At 39.2% G+C, this 23,881-nt stretch overlaps 1 protein-coding gene across 12 annotated transcripts in view; it reads left to right on the top strand.

Annotated features, from left to right (window-relative positions):
• Nucleotides 1-23,881, top strand: part of brsk2a (BR serine/threonine kinase 2a) — a 237,867-nt gene that overhangs the window by 131,576 nt on the left and 82,410 nt on the right. For all 12 annotated transcript variants that reach the window (XM_077211329.1, XM_077211324.1, XM_077211328.1 and 9 more), the window contains exon 3: nucleotides 15,372-15,457. In XM_077211329.1, the coding sequence (XP_077067444.1) occupies nucleotides 15,372-15,457 (86 nt within the window). The remainder of the gene's footprint in view (nucleotides 1-15,371; nucleotides 15,458-23,881) is intronic.

The following is a 23,881-nucleotide window of genomic DNA, read 5'->3' as shown; positions in this document are numbered from 1 at the left end:
ATGGGTTATTACTGTGAAGGTTTTTTTTTTTATCTTTCAGTTTTTCCTGAAGTACCAGCCATCTAAATCATAGGTGTCTTTGTTGCAGGACACAAGAGAAGAACAAAGAATTAAAACCCAGCCACCCACAGCCAAGGCTATCTTTGTCCATGCTGGGTTGCATTTCATGCCGTTCCATCTTTATCATGGCTTCATTTATGGCAAACGGTCCGTCCGGATTTATCTTGGCGCTCGGCAGCTTGTGCTAATAAGCATGTTGAAGTGTTTTGCTTAACATCATTCGGACTGACCACCCTCAGGTTGGTGGTGGGTGTAAAATGTGGATTCTGCTGGTGAGAGCTAATGAGTGTCGACGGCTGCCTGCAGATTGAAAGCCCTAATTGCTCAATCATGCTCAAGTTCCAGTGTTGAACCGTGTTCCAGGAATCGTGATACTCCACAAGGGCTCATGGCCAAAGTGCTCCTCCATTTAAATGTGTCAATAGGCTCTTGTGCCAATCTCTTTCTAGACAGGAATACAATTGACAGTCAAGTTGAGCCAGAAAACATGTACCTACACCAGTACAGATCACTGAAGCTTTATTGACTTGTGTTAAGTTAATTGACATGTGATAAGTAGTTTGTCTAAAACCGCCAGAAGAACTCAAATCTAGACTGAATTTACTCTATACCTCAAGCTTTTCCTCAAATGATAGTAGACTTCCCAATTGGAGTTACTTTGTTAAAAAAGAAATAACCTATGAGTTGTCACTTGGCTATAGGGCTGCCTATAATGGAATGGCCAAGTTATATTGATCGGTTCAGTCTCTAGAAGGCTTAACCTCATCATTGACCTGCTGAGGCTTTCGGGATCTGTAGAAAGGAAACTTCATTCATTACATTCAGAGGACCATTTATTCTTGAATTTTGTACAAGTAGTGCTTTCTACTCGCATTTGTATGGCTGTTCATTCCTGATTTTGCGGAGAAGGTGTAAAACTAGAGGGCAGAAGTATTGCAATTATTTTCCTTTAAAGAGTAATTTGATTTGAACTTATGAAGGTGTTGCAGTTAATTGTCTGGGTCTGCTCAAAGCCCTATTGACCCCTACTATCATTCACCAGCTTCCCATTTCTTCACCTTAAATTCAATACAGTTATCCCAATCATGTTTGAAATCATACGGATATGATGGAGCTAACCTCATGCCAAGTTTAGCCAAGGGCAGTAAATCTGTTCGGGTCCGTCCCCGTTCAGCATTACCTATGAAGAGGATTCCCTAGATTTGACCAGAGGCACCTCTGTTTAACCGTGATAAAAATTCTCGGAATGATAAATCCTTCCCATTATTCTCCCTGCGCTCACAGGAAAGAGGACTGCATGGAGTGAAACCTCAGATGACCTTTCTCTCCAGCACTACACATCATAAACCATTAGACTCCATTATGGACAAGGTCATAAAAGGATATTTCGGTTAGCACCGACTAGTGCCTCAGTTGTGTCATAACTCAGCTGCAATCAGAGCTCAAATTGACAGCATGACAGAGTTGTCATTGCATGTCAGCTTGTGATTTGGAGAGTTTTTTTTTCTTTTTTCAAAAGAGGCCATTTCAGCTTTGAGCTTGATTGAAGGAAGCAAGACTTGTGTCCTTGTAGGGGCAAGAGTGGGTATCCTGCAAACATTGGGCTGGTCACAGTGGAAGGAGCTGAAAAGAATCACAATATCTCTATGAATGAGATATAGTCATCACATCTCTGTTGCCGTAGATGGATTGAGCTGATCCAGGCATGGTCTTTTCAGATCGATCGTTGTTTCTGAGGTATTGAGGATGCACCCGTGTTAGGATCTTTGGATTCACTGTTAAGGAGATGAGCACCGCTGAGATTAACTTGGATCCTGCTGATGTGAGTGTGTAGTAGGCTCCTGCTTTCCATCTCAAAAAAAGTCAATTTAAGTGCAATTTACCCTTGGTAAAAGCAGGCCATGAGTCAAACACAGCATTCTGTTATTGACTACCCATAGACTGTTAACCCTACAACATCATAAAGTGCCTCTAGATGTCCTCATTGATGTGATGCTTTTTGTTTTGACAGGAACTCTCGGTAAAGAACTGTTGTTTGATTTGTTACACTATTTAAGGTCTTTCTTGAAGCCTTTCCTATTTGAAGTGATCCTGGAGACAATACCTCCTTATCTCCTACAACGTTCAAAGCATGTTGTTTAGACTCATAGTTGATGCTCTTGTCTAAGCTGATTTCCGAACTAAACTTCCTGACAGCTGCATTAGTTTCCTCTGCCGTAGCATGCTTTAAATCAAGAGGGAAAAGATGAGTAGGCAGCTTTCTGCTGTCTTGGACTGGAATCTGTAGATTATCCTGACAAGGAGGCGAATCTGAATCCCTCAGTACTCCTGAAACATGCCAACAAATGTCACTGAGCTGATCCCTGAGCAGCGAGTTAAACAGGAGAAGCACACCAGCCTTCCGGCAGCTCAGGAAAGCTGGCTGTGCAAATAAAGGGTGACACACAAGAAAATCAGACGCAGAGTCCTCGTATGTATTTGCATGACCTTGAGACAAACTGTTTGGGCAGGTAGTACTTCATCTTGCCTTGTGTTTGTCCCATTGGTGAGGTTTTATGGATTCAGCACGTCATCCTTCGGTATCTGATCTTTAAGAAAAAAAGAGTCCAAGTTCATTTTGCAGAAGGACAAATGCACTCAAACTCTTAGAGACGACTTATGTTTTCTACTGTGGTTCACCAGAGACCCATTTGATTGACAGCTATAGTAGTATTAAGAAAGGCAATTCTTCTGTTAATAGCCTTAAAACCTTCACATATAAGGTTGGGAACTGAGCATATAACTTAGTAAAACTTAAATCACTAAAACCAAATTATTGTTTATTTCAATTTTACTGTAGACGTTTGGTGTATTTTGATTGTTGGTGATATTCGCAGCATGTTGAGCTACAATGGTAATTAAATTCCACCATACAAATTAATCAAATTGATTTGTTTTATAAACAAAGGTTTATCCACCATTTACTGATACAGAGTCTGGTTTCTGCTCTGTTTTGTGTGTGTAGCCATTTGGTATTTAAATACTACATTATTAACATTAAAGATGAACAGTTAAGGTTAACCCTTAAAGACCTGAATAAAGAAAAGTATTTTTTTTTTACTTTGTACATGTTGTCGTAAGAGGACTCTAATGCAGAAATAACTGGGTTTTTACATTGTTTAAATTTTTGTACGTTTTTAGAGAAATGTTGTAATATTGCAGCGTTGGGGTTGTTGGGTAGCAGAATTTCATTGATTTCACTCACTATCTGAACAAATGTAGAGAACAAGGGATTATTTACAGGGTGTGCTGCTTATGCAGTCCCATTACAGTAGCCTACATATACAATCATAATCACACGATATTAATAATTGGAATATTGATAAACTTTTATGATAAATAATTTATTATTTAAAAAAATCTGATTGTATTTAGCCTACATAACCTGATGAACTGAATGAAAACTTTGGCATTTATGTGATTTAGCTCTGTTCATAGCCATATTCAATTATGATAGTCCCAAAGGCAGTTCTTGTCCTCCGAGAAGCAGAGGCAGACATTGCACTTGCTGCAAAGTGTGTTGGTGTAAGCCATTACCACAGTGTCTGCAGCATCCTCTATTTTATTCATGTGTTCTTTCAGATATACTCCAGTGGTGTATGAAGGCATCATTAGTGATATCCTGACCTGCAAAATCAGTGTTGGGACTGATAAAATCCTGTATCAGCCAGCGATACCTGTCACGGGGGCCTGGCCTGCGTTCTTAAATGACTTGGTTTTGTTGGCATAATGTCCACATAATCATTAGATGAGTGATTCAGTTCACAGGCATCTCCATTTGTCTGCATCACTTCTATCAGAATCCATTTCAAAATCACTGTTCCCAATTTTGGACATACAGTAATACAATTTGTAGATTATACAGTCTTTCCTGGCTGGTGGCGTTCTGAAAAAAAAAAAAAAAAAAAAAAAACCACTGGTTATTTTATTTATAGCAAGCAGATATTTGGGCAAATAAGCAAATCCAAGAAAACTTGACAAATTTAGTATATATATATTTTAAAAAAATACAGATAGATTCAAAAATTGCTACACAAATACTTTCAAATTCTCAAAGAAATAATGTTTTCCTTAATTCAACTTGATCTTATCATTTAATAATAATTACATTTTGATTAAAATTCTAAATTTTAACAAAGACGATATTTAATTTGTGAATGATAAAACACATTGTTTCTGTTAGTATTTATTTATATCACATGGAACAGGTGAGAAGTAAAATTCATCCATGTAATGTGTAAGGTGCACTGGCAAATTTTGCTACACCTTTCACCCAGTGTTGTAAAATTACAACATTGACATTGTTGATTTATCCAGTCCGGTAAATCATGATGATGACCTTCAAGTCAAGTTTGCAGGTTGTGTGAGTTCATGGTTAGGTGAACAGGCCTATTCACAAAATATTCCATCCAATAGCATTCCAAGGCTGAACAATACGACCTATTAGTTGTGTAAATGTGATCTTAGAGAGAAGAAAAAACATCTGCAGGTTTATTTTCAGTAGAGCTAAAACTGATGAAGTAATATTCCAACAACAGGCCTTACAGGGTTGATGTGGTTCAAATGACTCATCAAACTGCTCTTGTCTCTTGTAACACAAGGCTGTTTGCTCAGTTGTACAATATACCAGTCCCTGCATTTCCCTTCCAGTCATCTTTGTCTGTGTCACCGCTGTGCAATGCTAACAGCTGTGTTCGCACTGCCGTGGCTTCCACTCACTGCAAAGAACATTCACACTCAGCACATGTTGTGTTAATGAACAGAGATGCGGTTAAGGCCCAGGGCACCAACCCCAGCTCGCACCATCAGCACCTCGACTGGGGAAAAGATGCGCGCCGGCTTAGCTCAGCCCAAATGTTTCCCCTTTGTGCTTTTCCAGGAGCAGCAACTTTCCAAAATCTGAAGCAGAATCAGAGGGATAGCGATAAAATGGGCTCAGATCAAATGGCAAAATTCAACTTTGTTTCATGGCTGTCTGTCTGTCAGTCCCTTTCCGATCTCATGATACGTAAAGGGCCCTTGGTCTTGAAAGTGAGTGACAGAGCTCTGGTAGAAGGGAAGAAGGGAATGAGAGAGGAGAGGAAAAGGAGAAAACGTGGCAGCGTAACATCATACTACTTCGGCTCCTGCAGGGCACAGTTGCTGAACGCAGTTGCTGATTGTTTCATCATGTATCAGTTCACTTTTTCCTTTTAGTTGCAGTGAGAGTAGATACTAGATGTGACATGACAGGATGTCCATCTTCACTAGTTTAGTGGATTAAATAGTTTTTCATGTTTTGTTCTGCAAGCATGGGCTTAGATTACACAGGAGACACGGGAGACGTGTCCCCTCCACTTTTTGATAATATTTCCCTCGCACTTTTTCATTGGGTGACCGTGTTTACGACACGACAAGTTGGTTTTCACGGGGCAATGTGTATAAATCCAGATTTAACATTCAAAGAGACAATATATTCTATATATACGTGACTTTCAAATTTCCATTTTCATAGAGGTCGCGACGACGAGTAAAAAAAAAAGTTTTTTTTGCGAAATATTCAAGCACTGTAAGTTGGCATGTGGTATCTGAATTGTTTTGCACAATGATGAACAACTCTGCCTATTTCTCTTGTTGAATAATTAGCAAGTTTTGCTGGAAATTGAAAATATCCACTACCCACACAAACGGTCACTTAATTTTATTTTATTTTCACAAATGTGTTATCAAAGCCCTTTTTTATAATAAAGATGGTGATTGTTAATGCTGAATTTAGATTTTCACGCATTAACAGCCACTATCTATCTGTCTGAATCAGGCAACGCTGTAACATGTTTTACCCTGCCGGTTTTACATTATATAGTTCAATAGAAATGCAGTATGCAATTGTATGCATTAACTTTCTGATCTTTTGGCAGTTTCAAGTAGCTTAAAATACTGAGATATTTGTTAGGTTTATCTCTGTATAAGCAATCTGCTGCTTTTAAACAAACCAGCCAGAAAGCATAAAGGAAATGACACTAAATGTTTATTGCATCCTATTGTTCTACTGATATAAGGTCTCCTCACTGTCACATGTTTGTCAGTTGAGTTCAATACATCTTTTTGCAATAGTGTGGTTTGAGTGACTTTTTGTTATATAGAATTGGTGCATACCAATTCTAATTACATTGCAACACATTTGATTTTGTTTTCCCATGACAACATTGTCAAAACTTTACTGACAACAAAACAGACTATAACACAATATTAGCAAAACTGCAGGATGACAACACAACAACGGTTCAGTACTTACTAGCAGTCCAATGGTTGATTAATGAGGTTGACTAAAGTGAGTTAGCTGTTATTTTTAAAATTTTTAAGTTTGGTTTAGTTGATGAATGAAGTATGGAAGCTTGTTTCCACCACAGAACAAAACATTTTAAACGATAATTGCGACTTTCTGACTTTTTTTTTCCTCAGAATTGCGAGTTTATGTCTCACAATCGCAATTGCGACTTTATATCATGCAATTCTGACTATATCTACCAATTGTGTTTTAAAGTCAGAATTGTGAGTTTATTTCTAGCAATTGCGAGTTTGTATCTCACAATTCTGACTTTATATCACACAATTTTGACTTAATTACACACAATTGCGACTTTATATCACGCAATTCTGACTTTTGTAACTCACAATTGCGACTTTATATCACGCAATTCTGAGATGTAAACTTGCAATTGTGAAAAAAATCAGAATTGTGAGATACAAAGTCTCAATTGCGAGTTACAAAATTGCGTGATATAAAGTCCCAATTGTATGTAATAAAGCCAGAATTGTGAGATATAAAAAAAAATTGTTTTTATTCTGTGGCGGAAACAAGCTTCCCTAATGAAGATATACAATTGGAAACTTGAGCTACCAACAGGTTTATTTTTTAATGTGTTGCTTTGCACATCCCTTAATGCTGAAAATAACCCCTGCTTAAACCAGCCTAAGCTGATTTGCTGGCTTTAATTGGGTAAAGCTGGTCTCCTATCCTCACCAAGCCGGTCTTTAGCAGGTCTAGTTGATCTCATGGCCATGCTGGTGTTTAGTTAGCTGGCTGACCAGCTGAAAATGTCCAAAACCTTTCTAAAAACCAGCCAACAGACCATCCTTACCAGGCTAAGAAAACAGTTTCAGACCTGAAAACCAGCTTAGGCTGGCTTAAGAATTTTTTTTTCTTTTTTGTTAGTTAGTTTGTTTTCAGCACACCACAACACATGGAAAGGGATCTTTTGCAAAACGCTGCATTTCAAGTTGCTCCTGACCACTTGGGGAAGTAAATTAAAATAATTAATATTTACTGCTTTACAATCTTTACAAGAAGCTATTTATGTCTTGAGAACCCTTTTTGTTCTGCAATTAAAGCATTTTGAATGAACTTGAAACAATTAATTTACCTTGCTAGCTAATAACCCTAATTAACTAAAGTTGGAGCAAAGCTGCAGTGTTAGAGTCTGTATTCATGGGAATGCATTTGAGCAAGAAAAATTAGCCATCACTGAAGCTGATTATTATTACATAAGTACTGGCTTAATTCTTCAGTGCAATAAAGTAGAAGGATTCAGGTCCAGAGTAAAACTAATTTAGAACGCAATGCATCTTGGGCAAATTGCTATGACACACTAGTCATGTGTCCATGATAGTCCAATGCACTGTTTTCATAGGCTTTTCTTAGTATGAGGTCAAACCATCTTATTATTCAATATTTAATTAGTTGGATCAGAATCACTAATGTGGCTCTTCTGTGGCTCTGTGTTCAAGCAAGGCGCCTTTTGTAGTTTGTTAGTAGTTTGTAGTTTTTGGGTGTTCAAGTATCCCTTTAAGAACCACATAGCAACACTTACAATACTAGCATTGTGACGTCAGTGCAATTCACATTTTCTTTGGCAGTTGTACAAATTTTGTTACAAATTATACTATTTTGTTACTTTGTTTATATCAGCATTTGTTTACTTGGCTAATACTAATGTTTGCTTCAGGGCTGTGCAGTTCCAACTTATTTGTTGAATGTTTTTGCATACATACCAAATCTAATTACAATAAAACACATTATTCCGGTATTATACAGAATGTGTGGTGTAATAGTGCCATGTATGATTGTGTTAAGCTACAAGATAGCAGTTTACAAACCACTCTAGCTGTTGAGCTAATGAAGCCTCCTGTGTGGAAATTTCAACCAACTGGCTCTAAAAGACAGTTGGATTGAAACAGCTGTCGGTTTAATACTCCGCCATGGTTAATTTATCTAAACCATCCTATTTCCAAACCCCTTTCCATGGGATGTTTTATTACCCTTTTTCGACACACCATCTGTACCTTGAAATTACACTATGATTGTGCATAATGAATTATATTGATCCCCTTAAAGAATTGCTGTGTTTTTGTTTTAAAATGTATGAGGCTACAGTATCTCTAAACCACCATCCTCTCCAACTCAACTTGTTTCCAAAAAAAAAAACATGAAAAAAAAAAGCTAGCATAAAAAACTACAGTAGTTCCCATAGTATTCAATCAATAGCTCCCTTAGCGCAAGTGGAGATGACCTCCGTGACCGCTTTCTACAGACCAGTAACGATCAGCGAATTCACAAGAAGTGGTTTCCTGTACGTTTTGAGTTAACAACTCAATAATGAGTGGGCGAGAATCTACAAGACGAATTATTTCCCAGTCAAATAACCAATTTGGATTAGCGTCAGTCTCGCACACTTACTCGACCTTGACTTTGTGCGATGGACTGTCGAAAGAAACTTCTTCATTGTCATTCCTGAAAATGAGGTTCATGTTGGTTTCTATTACTGCACGGCACTTACATTATCGCTAATTATTGGACTTGGAAACCTGGTGACCCGCAAGAGCTTGGCGAACTCACCGGCGTGCAGAGCTGTTCTCACTCAAATCTAATGATCTGCCTTCATTTTAACGATTTGGCTCGGTTGATTCCCTTCTTCTCAACTCACCCCCACAAATCAAGAACCCTGCAACCTGAACCCGAATCTCTGCCGGCCCACGTCGACTCAAAATGGTGTAGAGTCTAAGCCAGACCCAGTGTAATAACTCGCTAATGAAGTTATATGGAAATTGGATGGCTGTATGCACACAGATGTGTAGAGTTAATTAACGCTCGGCTATTCATAGAAATAGGTGCACAGGTGTCAGCAAACTGACATTTTGAGGGAATGGGTCAATATGGTGAGATGGAGCAATGAGAAGTTGGCGAGCGTAGGGTGGACATGATGTTAATGGGCGGAGGAGAGAGTCGGGCTCATTTGCAGAAACTCTTTAATCATCAGGAATTTTTCTGCCTCGGAGCCTACAAGTTTCACAAACCCTCCTAGAAGAGCTGCTTTATCGCTCTAAAGGGCTTGTTGCAGATAGCATTCAGCTTCAACCTTCAAAATGTATTCACCATGTAATTAGCCCTAATAATTCAACAGATACAAAGGACAACTGGGTTTATGATGAACCCCACTTATTGCCCCATTTTTATTGCAGACTTTCTTTTTTGTACTTAAAAAGTACAAAAAGTGCTTTTAATAAAAAAAAGTACATAAAAATTGAAATGACTTGAATACACATCTTCTGTGAGTAACATGTTTTTAAGTCATTTAACAACATTTTTTGGGGGGGAAATGTAAACTTTAGGGTGAACATCTGCCATTCTGATATCATATTTCTGATATCACAATGAAAAATAAAGACGATAAAATGATTGGATTATTGAAAAGAACACCTCATTTAACATGATCTTTTATCATTGTTTTAGAATAAAAATAAATTAACTTGGCTAACTGCTTATTACTTATTATATTTAAAATAAACAAAAATCTGCATAAGGTACTACTTAAGTCATACGGTGCACCCTCAAACAGGAAACAAAGCATAAATAAATACAAGTAGGAAATGCCATTGTGTGTCAAGGTCAATAAGTCTCTTAGAATATTAGATAATGTAACATGGTTGCACTTTATATTAAGGTGTCATTGTTACAGTGTAATTATATATTTAAGTACTGAATAATATGAATTAACTACTATAATATTAATGTACTTATAGGGTTAGGGTAGGATTAGGTTTGGGTTGAGTGTTAATTTCATGTAATTATGCATAATTTACTGTTATTGCTATGGTAAGTATATGTAACATGTCACAAGGACACTGTAAAATAAAGTGTTACCTGTAACTTTTTTGACAAGGCAAGGTTACGTTTTTCAAAAACGTAATATTTATGACTTTATTTATAAAATTTGTTCAAATACGCATTACCTTGTAACTTATATTTAGAAAATAATTAAGATGCGTACACCTACATGTATTCAAGGTGTAAGAAAATCTCTTATTACTTTTATTTGGTTACCTTTTATAGGAGATTTGCTCAAAAAGCTACTGCCATTGAGATGAATTGTACTGCAATGCTAACGGATAGATTTTTCTAGATATAATAGACATCCTCAGTGTGACTTAATTTACTTTTATCGAGTAGTCCTCAACCGTACAGATTTCTTTCCCCAAGCTCCTGACGGCGGTTTCTGCTCGCTCGAGATCCCATGGCACATCTTGTGTTGAATGACGTTCCCCTCCGCAAACTTCCTGCCTGGCTCTTCTGACTGGCTTTGGATCAGCCGTTCAGAGTTTTGATGTGGTGCCTCGTTTGTCAAGATGGCTTTGTCCGGGATTTACCTGGTTGTTCCAGCGCTTTCTTCAGCCATTGGCCAGATTGTTTATTTCCTAAATAGTCATCACATCTGTATGCCTGATTAAAACAGCAAGTGAAGGACTTTAACTCCGTGTTGAGCAGATAATGCCAGTTCATGAAGCCAAATAAATACAGATATTTAACTGAATACAGAGGCTAGTTATAGAATCATTGCATAGAAATGTAATTTTTATTTTGGCAGAGGCTATGTACACTAACTGCAACTAGCGTTAAATGTTATTTACACTAAGTGGAATTAGCAGTATTTTCTTAGCGATACATTTTATTTACCCTAGATGCAAATAGAGATAGATGCTAAATTTACACTAAGTGTAATTAAGGTCATATTTGAAAAGGGGGAATAAAGTGCCTATAGATTATCTAATTTGGGAATTCAGTGTTGAATGGTTAGATATGTAGAATGCTGCTCAGAGGCTATTCTTGTCATTTTGTCTGGCTCAATCACACACTGGTGGGCAGAGTTCATGTAAAAGGTCTCTGCCTACAAGGGGGAGTTTTTGCACTTGGTGCACAATTCATTTTTATGCCACACATAGCAAGGCCGGATGTGTTTCCGTGACTTCCACACTTTGTCAGCATACAACAGTAGGCCTATTGCAGAATTATTACTGGCACAATCCCCACATGGGACAACCTGTGTTTAAGTGCTTCTCTGAAGGGAACAGTGGTGATTGTTCTGCTTTTTCGGGGAACCAACCAACTGTTGGATGAAGAGTAGAGGGTTTCCTTAGCTTTAGGCAGTTTTATGATTTTTTATTTTTATTGTATGTATTGTATTTATCTTTTATATATTTCACTGACCTCCGTGGAAATTATATATTTTCACGTCTTTTATTTTGTAATTCTCACTGTCATGCTTTCTGTTTGCCATTTGCTTCCCTTGTTTATGTGTCATGTTAGTCATGTGTCCTGTGTTCTCATTGGTTCGTTGTTTGATTGTTCTCTGGTGTTCCTTGTTAGTCATTTGTCTCTCTGTATAAATAGCCCTCATGTTTCCTTTGTTCTTTGTCTAGCTTTGATGTTGTTAATGTAACCTCTGTTGTTGAGTTAGTCAAGTTTCAAGTCAAGTCAGGTCTTTGTTTATTTTGTACATTGTTCACATTTATGTTAAAGTCCCCCTGTAGTCAATCATTTTATCCCTTAAAACTCATCTTTGATCATCAAAATGACATTTTTAAACCTGTTTTCTTTGAAAAATATCCATCATGTCTTGAAATAACTTGAATGTAACTCTACAGCCTTGCCTCATTTTGTATATGCGGTTCTATGAATATGCAAATGAGCCCCGCCTCCACTCACTCACTCCAGCTCAGAGATCCACTCGTTGACGATCACATGTTGATCTGATTGGTTGCAAGATAGTTTGACGTCAGAAACACCAGCGATTTCAAACCGTGTTTTTGAGACTGTCTTTGATTCACTGCAGTTTTAGGGAGAAAATACTCAGCAATGTTGTTGACTTATGAATTTACACAGTTTGTCTTAAAGCATTAAAATGCCACATAGACATATAAACTTGATTTTCACCACAGGTGGACTTTAAATAAACTACACATGTGTTCTTACTGCAATTTGCCTTCAGTGGATTTGCGTTATACATTTCCAGTCACGTTTGGATTTGCAAAAGTAAAACTATGATTTAACTATGCATTTAGGATACATAAAACATTAGCTTGGAATTTAACCTTACGCCAGGTTCACACACCATAAATGCTTATAATTTAAACTCTACTGTGTTTCACAGTCATAACATGGCTTTTTGACCCGGCTAAAGCAAGGAAAACTTCACCTCACATTTAGATAAAAGGCGACATAATGGATGGCACTCATCTCTTCATGGAGGTGGAAAAACATAAAGTCCTTTATGACGCATTTCTTGTATAGAGATTTAATTTCAAAAGAAAAGGCATGAGAGTTTGCTGTTTTTGTCAATTGTAAGTTTTAATTTGAAATGTTTGTGATTTTAACATACAGTATATGTGTAAATGCTTTGCATTGTATAACTGAACTGTGTACAAAGAGAATCACATGCTTAAAAACATTTTCAGTAACAACTGGATTTGAAAATTATTAAAAATATGAATGCATTTTGTGGAATCGACTCTATGATGGGAATTTTATAACATTCAGAAATTTTTTTACCGATTTGTTTATGTTTTTCTCAATGACTTTGTGTTGTTTTTGTGAACAGTGTTGTCTCATGTCATGACGCATCATGCAATTTTTTGGGGTAAATCATTGGCTGTGCTTTGAAAAGTCAATGGCAAATGGGGTCAAAGTCAAGTTACAGAGTTACAACTGAAGCTTGAAGTTTGACTCCATAGATTTCAAAGCATTAGAGAGCATTAGTGTCACCTGAGTGCTCTTTACTGTAGTATGGTGTGTTTGGGGGTTTTGAGGACCGGGATCAGGGTCAGGTGGGTTCAGGAAATATGGTCTCCATCCCCGTCCTCTGCTCTTATCTGCAGTGGCAGCTGTGCATGCTAGGAATATTACAGAAGACAGTGATGTAAATCAAGGACGATTCTCTTGCTTACAACTTGCAGAATCTTAGTTTCGGTCTCTGACTTATGAGCTGTTTTTTTACGAAGTGCTTGCGATTTTCAAGATTTCCTTTGGTTCCCTGTCAGGTCCGAGAGATCTTTCACATAGACTAGATTTATAAGTCATGTTAGGCTTGATTCAATGAGAAACTATTTATCTTGCGCATGTGGGAATCAAATTAAAGAAGCATCTGTACAATAGTTTGACAAGTATGCTTAGCTTTTCAAACTCGCGCTGTGCACTATTCCTGAAGAATTCTGCAAAGGTGTGCTCTTCCTAACATGGGGCTCTGAACTCTGAGGTTTTTTGCTGATCTTTGATCATTTTACATTTTATAAAAACTTCTCAGAGCTCAGCAGCCTGATGGAGGATAAGTTGCAATTTGACTGCTCCCAAATGCAGCTGTATCGGTTCAAACATGGAGTAGTGAATTAAAAACATAGTGGAACTAGTTTAGTCCCATTTTCTAATAAATTAGGCTTATGAGCTGGTCATTTTTATTGTATACTAAACATACAGCATGACCAGTACAGTCTCAGACTCTGATGAGTCATTTCATTTAGTGAATTATGGTACGTTTACACAATAATGATGTACTAAAACCTTTTTCTTTGCATTTTTTAAAAGTTTCGCTTACAGAAGACAATGTTGTCAGAACGATCCCCGTTCATTCTGTACAGATCCACTAAAACGACTAAAAGCGTGCTGTATTCTGCTGCCAGGCCAGTAGTTAGTGATGTCACTTTATCATTTTGGCTGTCAAGTACTCGCGCATGCCTATAGACAAAACACGAATACGCATGCGCACGATGACATGGTTTTCACGAATTCGCGTTTTTGCAGTTTGCACGGAGATGATAACGGTATTGTTTTCAAAAACGTGCACTTTGAAACTCGTTTTCAAAAGTTTGTGTTTTCAGGCCCCCATAAACGGCATTGTCGTGTAAATTTATATGACAATGTGTAGTTAAATTATGAATTCAGTCATTACAAATTTTGTTGGTAGTTATTTATAAAATAATAAATATGCTTATATTTAGTTAAAGGTGCATTAAGCAATTTCTGAGAAACACTGTTGATATTTGAAATCGACACCCAAACAAACTCACCCCTCCCCCTTGATTGCTCGGCCCCAAACTAACAGCTGTCGTGTCAGACTAGTTGTGCAAGTATGGATGAATCAACTGCATCAACAGCAATAGCGTATCTTGGTTCTATGAAACATAGCAAAAACCAATGTTACAAGTTACTCGCATTCGTTTTCAAGACTTCCCTCTCTCAACGTCTCTCCAGTGCTGGAAATGTTCTCCAATATTAACGAGAGTCCTAGATAACTTGTCTGATCGTAACACTTCTTTGTCCAATTATATTCCTCTGACCATTTCCTCTTTGGTAATATCTAAGTCATCTCTCTTTTTACAGCCTTTCTACAAATGTCCCGCTTGCTCACTCTCTCTCCTCCCCCATCATGAGTGGACACGCACCCTACTGCTGATTGCCTACAAAAGTGCTCGGTCGATCGGTCCGATCCACTTAGTTTTTCTGCCTATTTAAACAGACAGGACTATGTACAGACACACTATTTTTTTCAGCACACACACATAACATCCATCTAGTAAATATTCACAAAATTGTTTGTTTAGGTGTTGATTTACATTTTCAACAGCGTTTCTCAAATCATTTACTGCACCTTTAAGGCCTCAAAAACTGTCATTATTCTAATAAAAGCCTGTGTAATCACATCTTTTGCAAGAATTGTTTTAAATTGAGTTATCATTCAGGTCAGATATGCAAAGATGTATTCTTTTACTTGTAAACACTTCTAAAAGAATCTGTAATAGAACCATTAAGCAACTGGAATTGTTAAGAGGAATCTGAAACATTTAATTATGTATGATTCTCATGCTAAGTTGTGATACATTAAAATGCACATTGATGTGATTCATTTTTGTTGTTGTTTGTTGTTTTATGTTGTGAGTTCAATATCTTTCTTGTCTCTTCTCCACAGGTGGAGCGAGAGATCGCCATCTTGAAGCTAATAGAACACCCACATGTATTAAAGTTGCACGACGTCTACGAAAATAAGAAATATTTGTAAGTATTATAAGAATTTTGATGAAAGTAAAATATTGCTTTGTTTATTTGTATTGATTTGTAGTATTTAAGATTTAAATAGACATTAAAACTGACTAATAATTATTAAATAAAATATAAATATAATAATAATAAATACAATTATGTTTCATAATCTTGGACTATATGTAAATGATAAATGATTTTCTCATACAGTACATCTTAAGATGCTAACGATAACCATTTTTTGAATATGCACCATGGTGGAACCATAGTTTAGTTTCCTTATCAAAGTACCATGCACAGTTCTTTTTGTAAAGACAATTATTTAGTCTTTGAACATTTATACTTATTGTATTTGTTTATTCTTAATTATTTAATGAAGATGAAATATGACTAGAATTGCAAACCCAAAATGTGAGAGTGTTTAGCAAATCAAATGAAGTTTGGTGGTGTATCCTGAAAGTTTGGCAGAGATGCACATTTGATCCTGAAAGGTTTTATAAGAGAGGGATTCTGCTGGTGCCAAAACACTCCTAATGATGAAAGTGTGAAGCACTGTTAGTCTCGACAGTTTGAGAGCTGCTAATGGGGCCACGACTCATCCTTCATGTAAACACCATGATAATTCACTTAGCATTTTTTGCCATCAACAAATCTTTATGAAAATGATTTCTCTTTACCTCATCACTCGATTATATTTTCTCTGGTTTTGAAGCGCTGCATGTGTTTAATATTTTACATCTCTTGGTATCATGGTAATACTGCTATGGTAATACCCACCCCATGAGGCATGGACTCCTGAAGGTGTCCTGTGGTTTCTGGCACTAAGTCATTAGCAGCAGATCCTTCAAGTCCTGTAGGTTGCGTGAATTGAACTTGTTGGTCCTGCACATCTCACAGATGCTCAATCGGATTGAGATCTGGGGAATTTGGAGGCCAGGGCAACACCTTCAACTAGGGCTGCACAATATATTGAAATGATCGAAATACCGCAAATGTATATATCTCAATATGCTTGCAATTACTGGGGTCATGAACAAAAGAAAAAGAGAAAATCAGTCACTGCTCTTGGCTGAATAACTTTTGTAGCTTTAATAAAAATCAGTATATATTTTAATTCATACAGTGAAAACTAAGCAGTGTTTATTTTTACATTTGATTATGCAGTTTCTGTTGTTCTGTATAAACCTAATGTAGGCCTACCTGAAACCCTAAACCCTGTGGTTTACACTGATGTTAAAATAACACGTCTTATGCGACAGTAAAACACTGCTGTTAACTTTCAGAAGTTGTAGGGATGTTTTCTTGTCACAAAAGAATATTTTTAAGATAATTTAAGTTTATTTTACACACTTTAAGCATTATCGTATCGCATATCAAATATCGCATTATTTAACGAGTTATTGCATTTTTCTTCAATATCGTGCAGCCCTACCTTGAACTCTTCATCATATTCCTCACACTAGAGCCCTGCGCGGGACTGTTTTCTTCATCCCGCTCCCGCCCCTCGAATTTCTGACCATTACTGCCCGCTCCCGCAATGTATGTGTTACACTCCCGCCCGCTCCCGCAAAACTCTGTAAATTTATTCCCACACAATAATAGAGATGCATTGATTTTGTGTCTTCTCCTGTCCCGCAGACAAAAAACACGTATTTGTATTGCTATTATTAAAGAGATTCATGGGGTTGTTTGTTTCGTTTCCCTGGCCTGCATGTATTCTGACGCACTGATCAGGAAGATGAATAATAGTCCAAATGTCAGACTTGCCTTGCTTAGGTTTTGTGCTGTAAATACCTCGTTTGAGGTTCTTTTCCACATCATTTATCTCCATCATGTCGCTAGGCTACCTCCCGATCCCGCAGTTTTTTTTTTAGCTGCCCATTCCCGCCCGCAGCAAAGTTCAAACCGCCCGCTCCCGTGAGATTTGCGTTGGGTCCCGCGGGACCCGGCGGGACTCAATCCCAATGCAGCCCTCTACCTCAAAGCATTCCTGAACAATGTGTGCAGTGTGTCAGGGTGCATTATCCTGCAGAAAGAGACACTTCCACCTGGAAACACTGCTGTCATGAAGGGGTGGACCTGGTCTCAAACATGTTTAGGAAGGTGGAATGTGTCAAATTGTCGTCCACATGAACTGCCGAATTTCCCAGCAGAACATTGTCCAGAGCCTCACACTCCCTCCACCAGCTTGACATTTTCCCACAGTGAATCCTGGTGCATCACTTCCCCAGGGAAACGGCACACGTTCACGACCGTCCAAGTGACGTAAAATGAAATGGGACTCATTGGACCAGGTGACCTTCTTCCACTGCTCCATGGTCCAGTTACGACGCTCACGTGTGAATTGTAGACGTTTTCACTGACATGGGTCATTATATCACTCTAAATTGGTCTGCAGCTACACAGCCCCATACACAGCGGTGTGTGATGCACTGTGTGTGTGACACATTTCTCCCATAACCGTCATTAAAATGTTGTGTGACTTGTGCCACAGTAGACCTTCTGTTGGCTCAGGCCAGACTGGACAGCCTTTAATTCAATTCAAATTTATTTGTATAGCGCTTTTCACAATACATATTGTTTCAAAGCAGCTTTACAGAAAGTGCATTTCAGAAATGTACATAGAAAAAATACAGTTAGTTAATCATGTATTAATTTAGGGCATAACATATCGCCGTCGCTGAGTCATCTCTTCACAGGCGTCGAGTTGTTACTTCACAGGCGTTTAGTCATCTCATCGCAGGTGTTGGGGCTTCTGAAGTCTCCGTGAGAGGCTGGATACAAACTGGAGCTGACGAACGCTATTTACCTCGGGACTAGCGTCCCGAGATAACAGCAGAAGAGCAGATGGGAAATAATTAGCATAGCTGCTGTTCATAATATTAATGCATTCGATCTGATTCAACAGTGGTATAAAAGGTAAGCATTATGTGAATGCTTGGCTAAAGAGAGATGTGTTTTTAATCTAGTTTTAAACTGGGACAGCGAGTCTGAGCCTCGAACAATATCAGGAAGGCTATTCCAGAGTTTAGGAGCTAAATGCGAGAACGCCCTCCTCCTTTAGTGGACTTAGATATCCTAGGAATGGCCAGAAGCCTCGAATTTAGTGATCTTAAAGAACTGTTGGATTGTAGGGCGATAGAAGGTCCATTAAATACATAGGAGCTAAACCATTTAGGGCTTTATCAGTAGTTATACTTTGTAATTGATACGGAACTTAATAGGTAACCAGTGTAGAGATGATAAAATTGGTGATATATGATCATACACTGATAAGGCAGTGTATGCCCTTGTTGCCGTTGTGCATCGATGAGCCTGGGGCACCCTACACCCTGTCGTCGGTTTGAGGTTTATCCCTCCTCAGATGCTGTTGGTAAATTCTCACCATTGCTGACCAGGATCAACACACAATCCTCTCAGTTTCAGAGATACTCTTACCCAGTCGCCTAGCCATTACAATTTGGCCCTTATCAAAGTCACTAAGATCTTTATTGCTGCACATTGATTACGACAACTGATTGTTTGCTTACCATCTAATCTTCCCAGACCTTAATATGTGGCATTGTTAGGAGGTGATCAACGACCAGTGATTGGTCAGAGTGTTTTGCTTTATCAGTGTACCATGAATATCATTCTAGGCGAGATGGTCGGCAACCTTTTTGTCATGATGTGCCATGGAGTTTCCTAGTTAATTTGATTAGTAATTTGATTAGTAACATAGAAAGATGGCAGAACCCCAGATATTTCTGAAGCAATTTTCCATTAAATTTGTTTTAAATTCATAAAAATCCTACAAGTTTGTTTGTTTTAAGATTTAAATTAAGACTTTCAATGACAGATTTCCAATGTGACCCTACTGAACCCTACTACGTGTGAACAGTGTTTGCACAATACCATCATTGTGTTTTTAATAGGATGACATGTACTTATTTAAATATCTCTGAAATATATAGGATTATCAAAGATAAGCACAACAAAAACAGCAGAAAAAACTGTAAGCTGACAGCCGTTAACTTATCTTGTGTGATACATCTGCTATCAGCAGCTCATAATCTGCAGTCGCGCTAATGGTTTTGTCAGGATTGTGCAGTTTAATTCTCACACTTTAGTACTATTTATAGGTTCTAATTTAAAAACAAGCTGTGTTACTATGAGAAATTAATACCTCCAAATGAAGATATGCATGCAAGAGCGAGGTAATTTTAAATCAAATAAATATACCTCTCTCACTTTTGCTCACATTCCAGTGATTACCTCTCAGCATTGCATAGGTTGCAGACTCCTGTTCTGTGCTATATATCACAGTGTTATGGTATAATCACATTTATTTTAGTACCGCTGCCAGGTTAAGTCAATAGAGTGACTCATTCACTCATCCAATCACACAACACAAATATTTATTATATTACTTAGTCACTCAGAGATTCTGCAGATAATTGTTGCAACTTTATTTCGACCTGTTTTGGCTAATGGAGCAAATAGGTCAAAATATATGGCAATATATTTATGTCTAAATATACTGTCTAAATGTAAGTTTCTTAGCATTAACTTGTACATTGAGCTTTTGTATAAAACAATCTCAATGAAAGTGATGTGAACAGAACGATGATTTTAATGGCTTGACATTTAGTTTGCTGGTTAAAAAAAAGAAAAAATTGAGTGGAGGTTAATCTAATGTAATCTAAAAACTGACTATGACACCAAGTTGCCGGCATCTTCCAGCGATACATACCACTCGCTTGGCTTTGAAGAGAAACTCACACATTCACAAATGTTGTCATGAATTGTTTAAGACACTGACTCGCTTTTTTTTTTACTTTAGTGTGAGTGTATTTAAAGGCAGTTTCTCCATAGAAACTTAAAAATGCACCGTTCGTTCAAAAGTCCTCCAAAGTTTTTCTGACAATCTTTCAAAAACAGCCTAATTTCAAACCATAACAGCATGTTATCGTCAAGGAGACTTATCGAAACTAAAACCCACTAAAAGTTTTATCGTGTTTACTTTCTTGGTATCCCTTTTATCTTCACACACATCTTCCATTGTGCGCTTTTGGTTCACACACTTGGACAATGCTGTCAGCCACGTTTTTCTCTTCCGTGAACAACCTCCAACCAAAGAGAATCACTCTCAACTCTGTTTGCTTGTTTAAATGAATATCCTCCATACTTGGAGATGAAATTGTCTATTCTCTTTGAGACTTCAACCAGATTCTTTGAAAAGCATCGTAAGGAAAACATTAGTTATTTTAATGAGGTTTCATTATAGACTCAAGCCATTACATCTGAATCCATGTCTGTTAGCTTTGATGTTGTCGACTTTATAAGCTTTATAAGCTCCTAAATGTTTACAAACTGAAGTGTTAGGACCTAAAATATTGATGACTCATCTTGCTCACAACATGATGTAATTATGAGTCTCAAAAACACAGTTTCAAACAGCCCGTTCCTAACATCACAAACAAAAGTCTTAGATTAGCAACACATTATTATCTGTTTGATACTACAATTGCATCTTTGAATTGTGAGATAAAAAGTCGCAATTACCTTTTTTATTTTATGTTCTGTGGCAAAAAAACGTCCATAGCAGACAGAGTTTGCGATCAGATCATTTTACTGCTAAACTCCGGAAAAGTTTTCGGTCCATTTATTCAGTAAGCGAATGCATTAAATGGCATTAATGTAAAGTAAAGCAGGCTTATTACATTAGAGCAGGCAGAGAGAACAGAGCCAGTTTTCAGTGATTTATTCATTCCAGTGTCTGTTTAGGTTTAAAACACGAGCTCTGTCATTTTCTGTGATTCGTTCTGAAGAGCGCAAGCCCTCAATGCATCGCTCGGTGAAATACAGATTGAACGGAACCTCAAAACATCCCATCGTTGTATAGACAGATGATAATGTTTCTTTGCTGGATAAAGCAAACCTGTACCAGTCGTAGAATAAGCGCGCTTGAGAACGATGCGCAAACAAACGTCTCGGTTACGTATGTAACCCTAGTTCCCTGATAGGGAACGAGACGCTGCGTCAAACGCTGCGGGAACGCCCCTGCGTTGTGCGTCATGAAGCACGTATGGAATCAGCCCAATGGAGAGATGAAACGTCATAGGTGGGTGACGTCATCGACCAGGAAACTATAAAGCACCCCAAAAACACAAGCGCATTAGCTTCTGATAGGCTTGAAGGAAGCGCTAACGGGAGTGCCGGGAGTATGGCGGAGCGACGCAGCGTCTCGTTCCCTATCAGGGAACTAGGGTTACATACGTAACCGAGACGTTCCCTTTCAAGGGAACTTCGAGCTGCGTCAAACGCTGCGGGAACGCGAATACCCACGTCGCCATAGGACCAAATGACCGTCATGTGAGACTAGCGCACAGAGGACGAGAGCACCTGTGCCCCAGGGGTAGAGCTTAAGTCTAGGTCATAGAACTTAATAAAAGTATGCGGTGAAGACCATCCAGCCGCATCACAAACATCACTCAGGGAAACCCCCGACAAAAGAGCTTTAGAAGCAGCCATACTCCTGGTAGAGTGAGCTCGGACAACCAAAGGTGAAGGCTGGCCAGCCGACTCATAAGCAAGTGAGATAGCCTCAACCACCCACTTGCTCATTCTCTGTTTAGACGCCGGACACCCTTTCCTGGGTGGCCCGAAACATACAAAAAGTTGTTCTGATTTCCTCCACAGGGCAGCTCTGTGGACATAAGCGTCTAATGCCCTAACAGGGCAGAGTGAATTAAGTTTCTCCTGGTCCGATGACATAAATGGAGGAGGACAGAAAGCCTGCAGAACCGTAGGTCTAACAATATTAGTAGGAACCTTAGGAACGTAACCTGGTCTAGGATGCAGAAAAGCTTTAACCATGCCAGGTGCAAATTCCAGGCACGAGGGTGAAACCGACAGAGCCTGCAAATCTCAGATTCTTTTTAGTGAAGAGATAGCAAGCAAAAAGATAGTCTTAAAAGTGAGAAACTTCTCGGGAACTTCTTCGATAGGTTCAAAAGGAGCTAGGGAAAGACCTTCTAATACAATGGCCAGATCCCAAGTCGGCACCCTCGTACGAACTGCTGGCCTCAGCCTCAAAGTGCCACGGAGGAAACGAGTTATAAGCGGGTGTCTCCCAAGAGAAACTCCACTGAAAGGGACGTGGTAAGCAGCTAGTGCCGCCACATACACCTTTAGTGTGGAGGGGGATAACCCTGTGGAGAAGCGCTCCTGCAGGAATTCCAGCACTGCACCCACTGGGCAGTTAACTGGGTCCTGCAGGTGTTCTCCACACCAAGAAGTGAAAAGTTTCCACTTCAAGGCATAAAGCTTCCTCGTGGATGGAGCTCTGGAGTTAAGAATGGTCTCAACAACCTCGGTTGAGAGACCGGAGTCTATGAGCTGGGCCCCCTCAGAGGCCAAGCCCACAGTTTCCACAATTCTGGGCGGGGGTGAAGTATCGTACCCCCCGCCTGGGAGAGTAGATCCCTCCTGACCGGGAGCTCCAAAGGAGAACCGTCCAGGAGAGAAATCAGGTCCGCAAACCATACTCGGGCCGGCCAGAACGGGGCTACTAGTAGTAGACTGACCCCGTCCCGGCGGACCCTCTCCAGAACTCCTGGTAACAGAGCAATCGGGGGAAAGGCGTACAGACGTGACCTCGGCCACGGCTGCACCATAGCATCCAACCCCAGGGGGGCTGGAAGAGTGATGGAGAACCACCGATGACAATGAGTGGTCTCCTTGGAAGCGAATAGGTCCACCTCGGCGCGACCGAAACTCAACCAAAGGAGCTCCACCACCTCGGGGTGGAGTCTCCATTCCCCTGGCCTCGGCCCCTGCCTCGACAGGGAGTCTGCTACCACATTCAAATACCCAGGGAGATACATTGCTCTCAGAGATAGTAGCTTCCCTTGGGACCACAGGAGGATCTGACGGGCCAACTTGTAAAGCCGGCGAGACCGCAGGCCCCCCTGATGATTTATATAAGAGACCACCGACGTGTTGTCTGATTGAACTAACACATGATGGCCTCTCAGGTCTGTTAGGAAGTGTTTCAGAGCCTGAAACACAGCCAACATCTCTAGACAATTTATGTGCCACGAAAGATGATGATCCTGCCACAGACCTTGGGCTGGGCGACCACTCATGACCGCCCCCCACCCTGTGAGGGAAGCATCCGTCGTTAGCGTTATGCGACGACAAAGAGCCCCCAGCACAGGACCTTTGGATAGGAACCAAGTTTCTCTCCACATGACCAGAGCACGAAGGCAGCGCCGCGTGACTTTGAACGTGCGGAGCGGATTTCCCCTCGGGGAGAATCCCTTGGTCCTGAGCCACCACTGTAGCGGTCTCATGTACAACAGGCCGCAAGGTATAACGTTGGACGCTGCTGCCATCAGACCCAACAGTCTCTGAAACTGCTTGACAGTGAGTAGCTGGCCTAGCTTCACTTGTTTC

Source organism: Siphateles boraxobius, unplaced genomic scaffold, assembly GCF_051911475.1.
Source record: "Siphateles boraxobius isolate OS27281-9 unplaced genomic scaffold, OSU_SipBor_1 65, whole genome shotgun sequence".
In the NCBI taxonomy this organism is placed as follows: Eukaryota; Metazoa; Chordata; class Actinopteri; order Cypriniformes; family Leuciscidae; genus Siphateles; species Siphateles boraxobius.
Note: the sequence above shows the minus strand (reverse complement) of the source record. Positions and strands in the feature narration are given on the sequence as shown.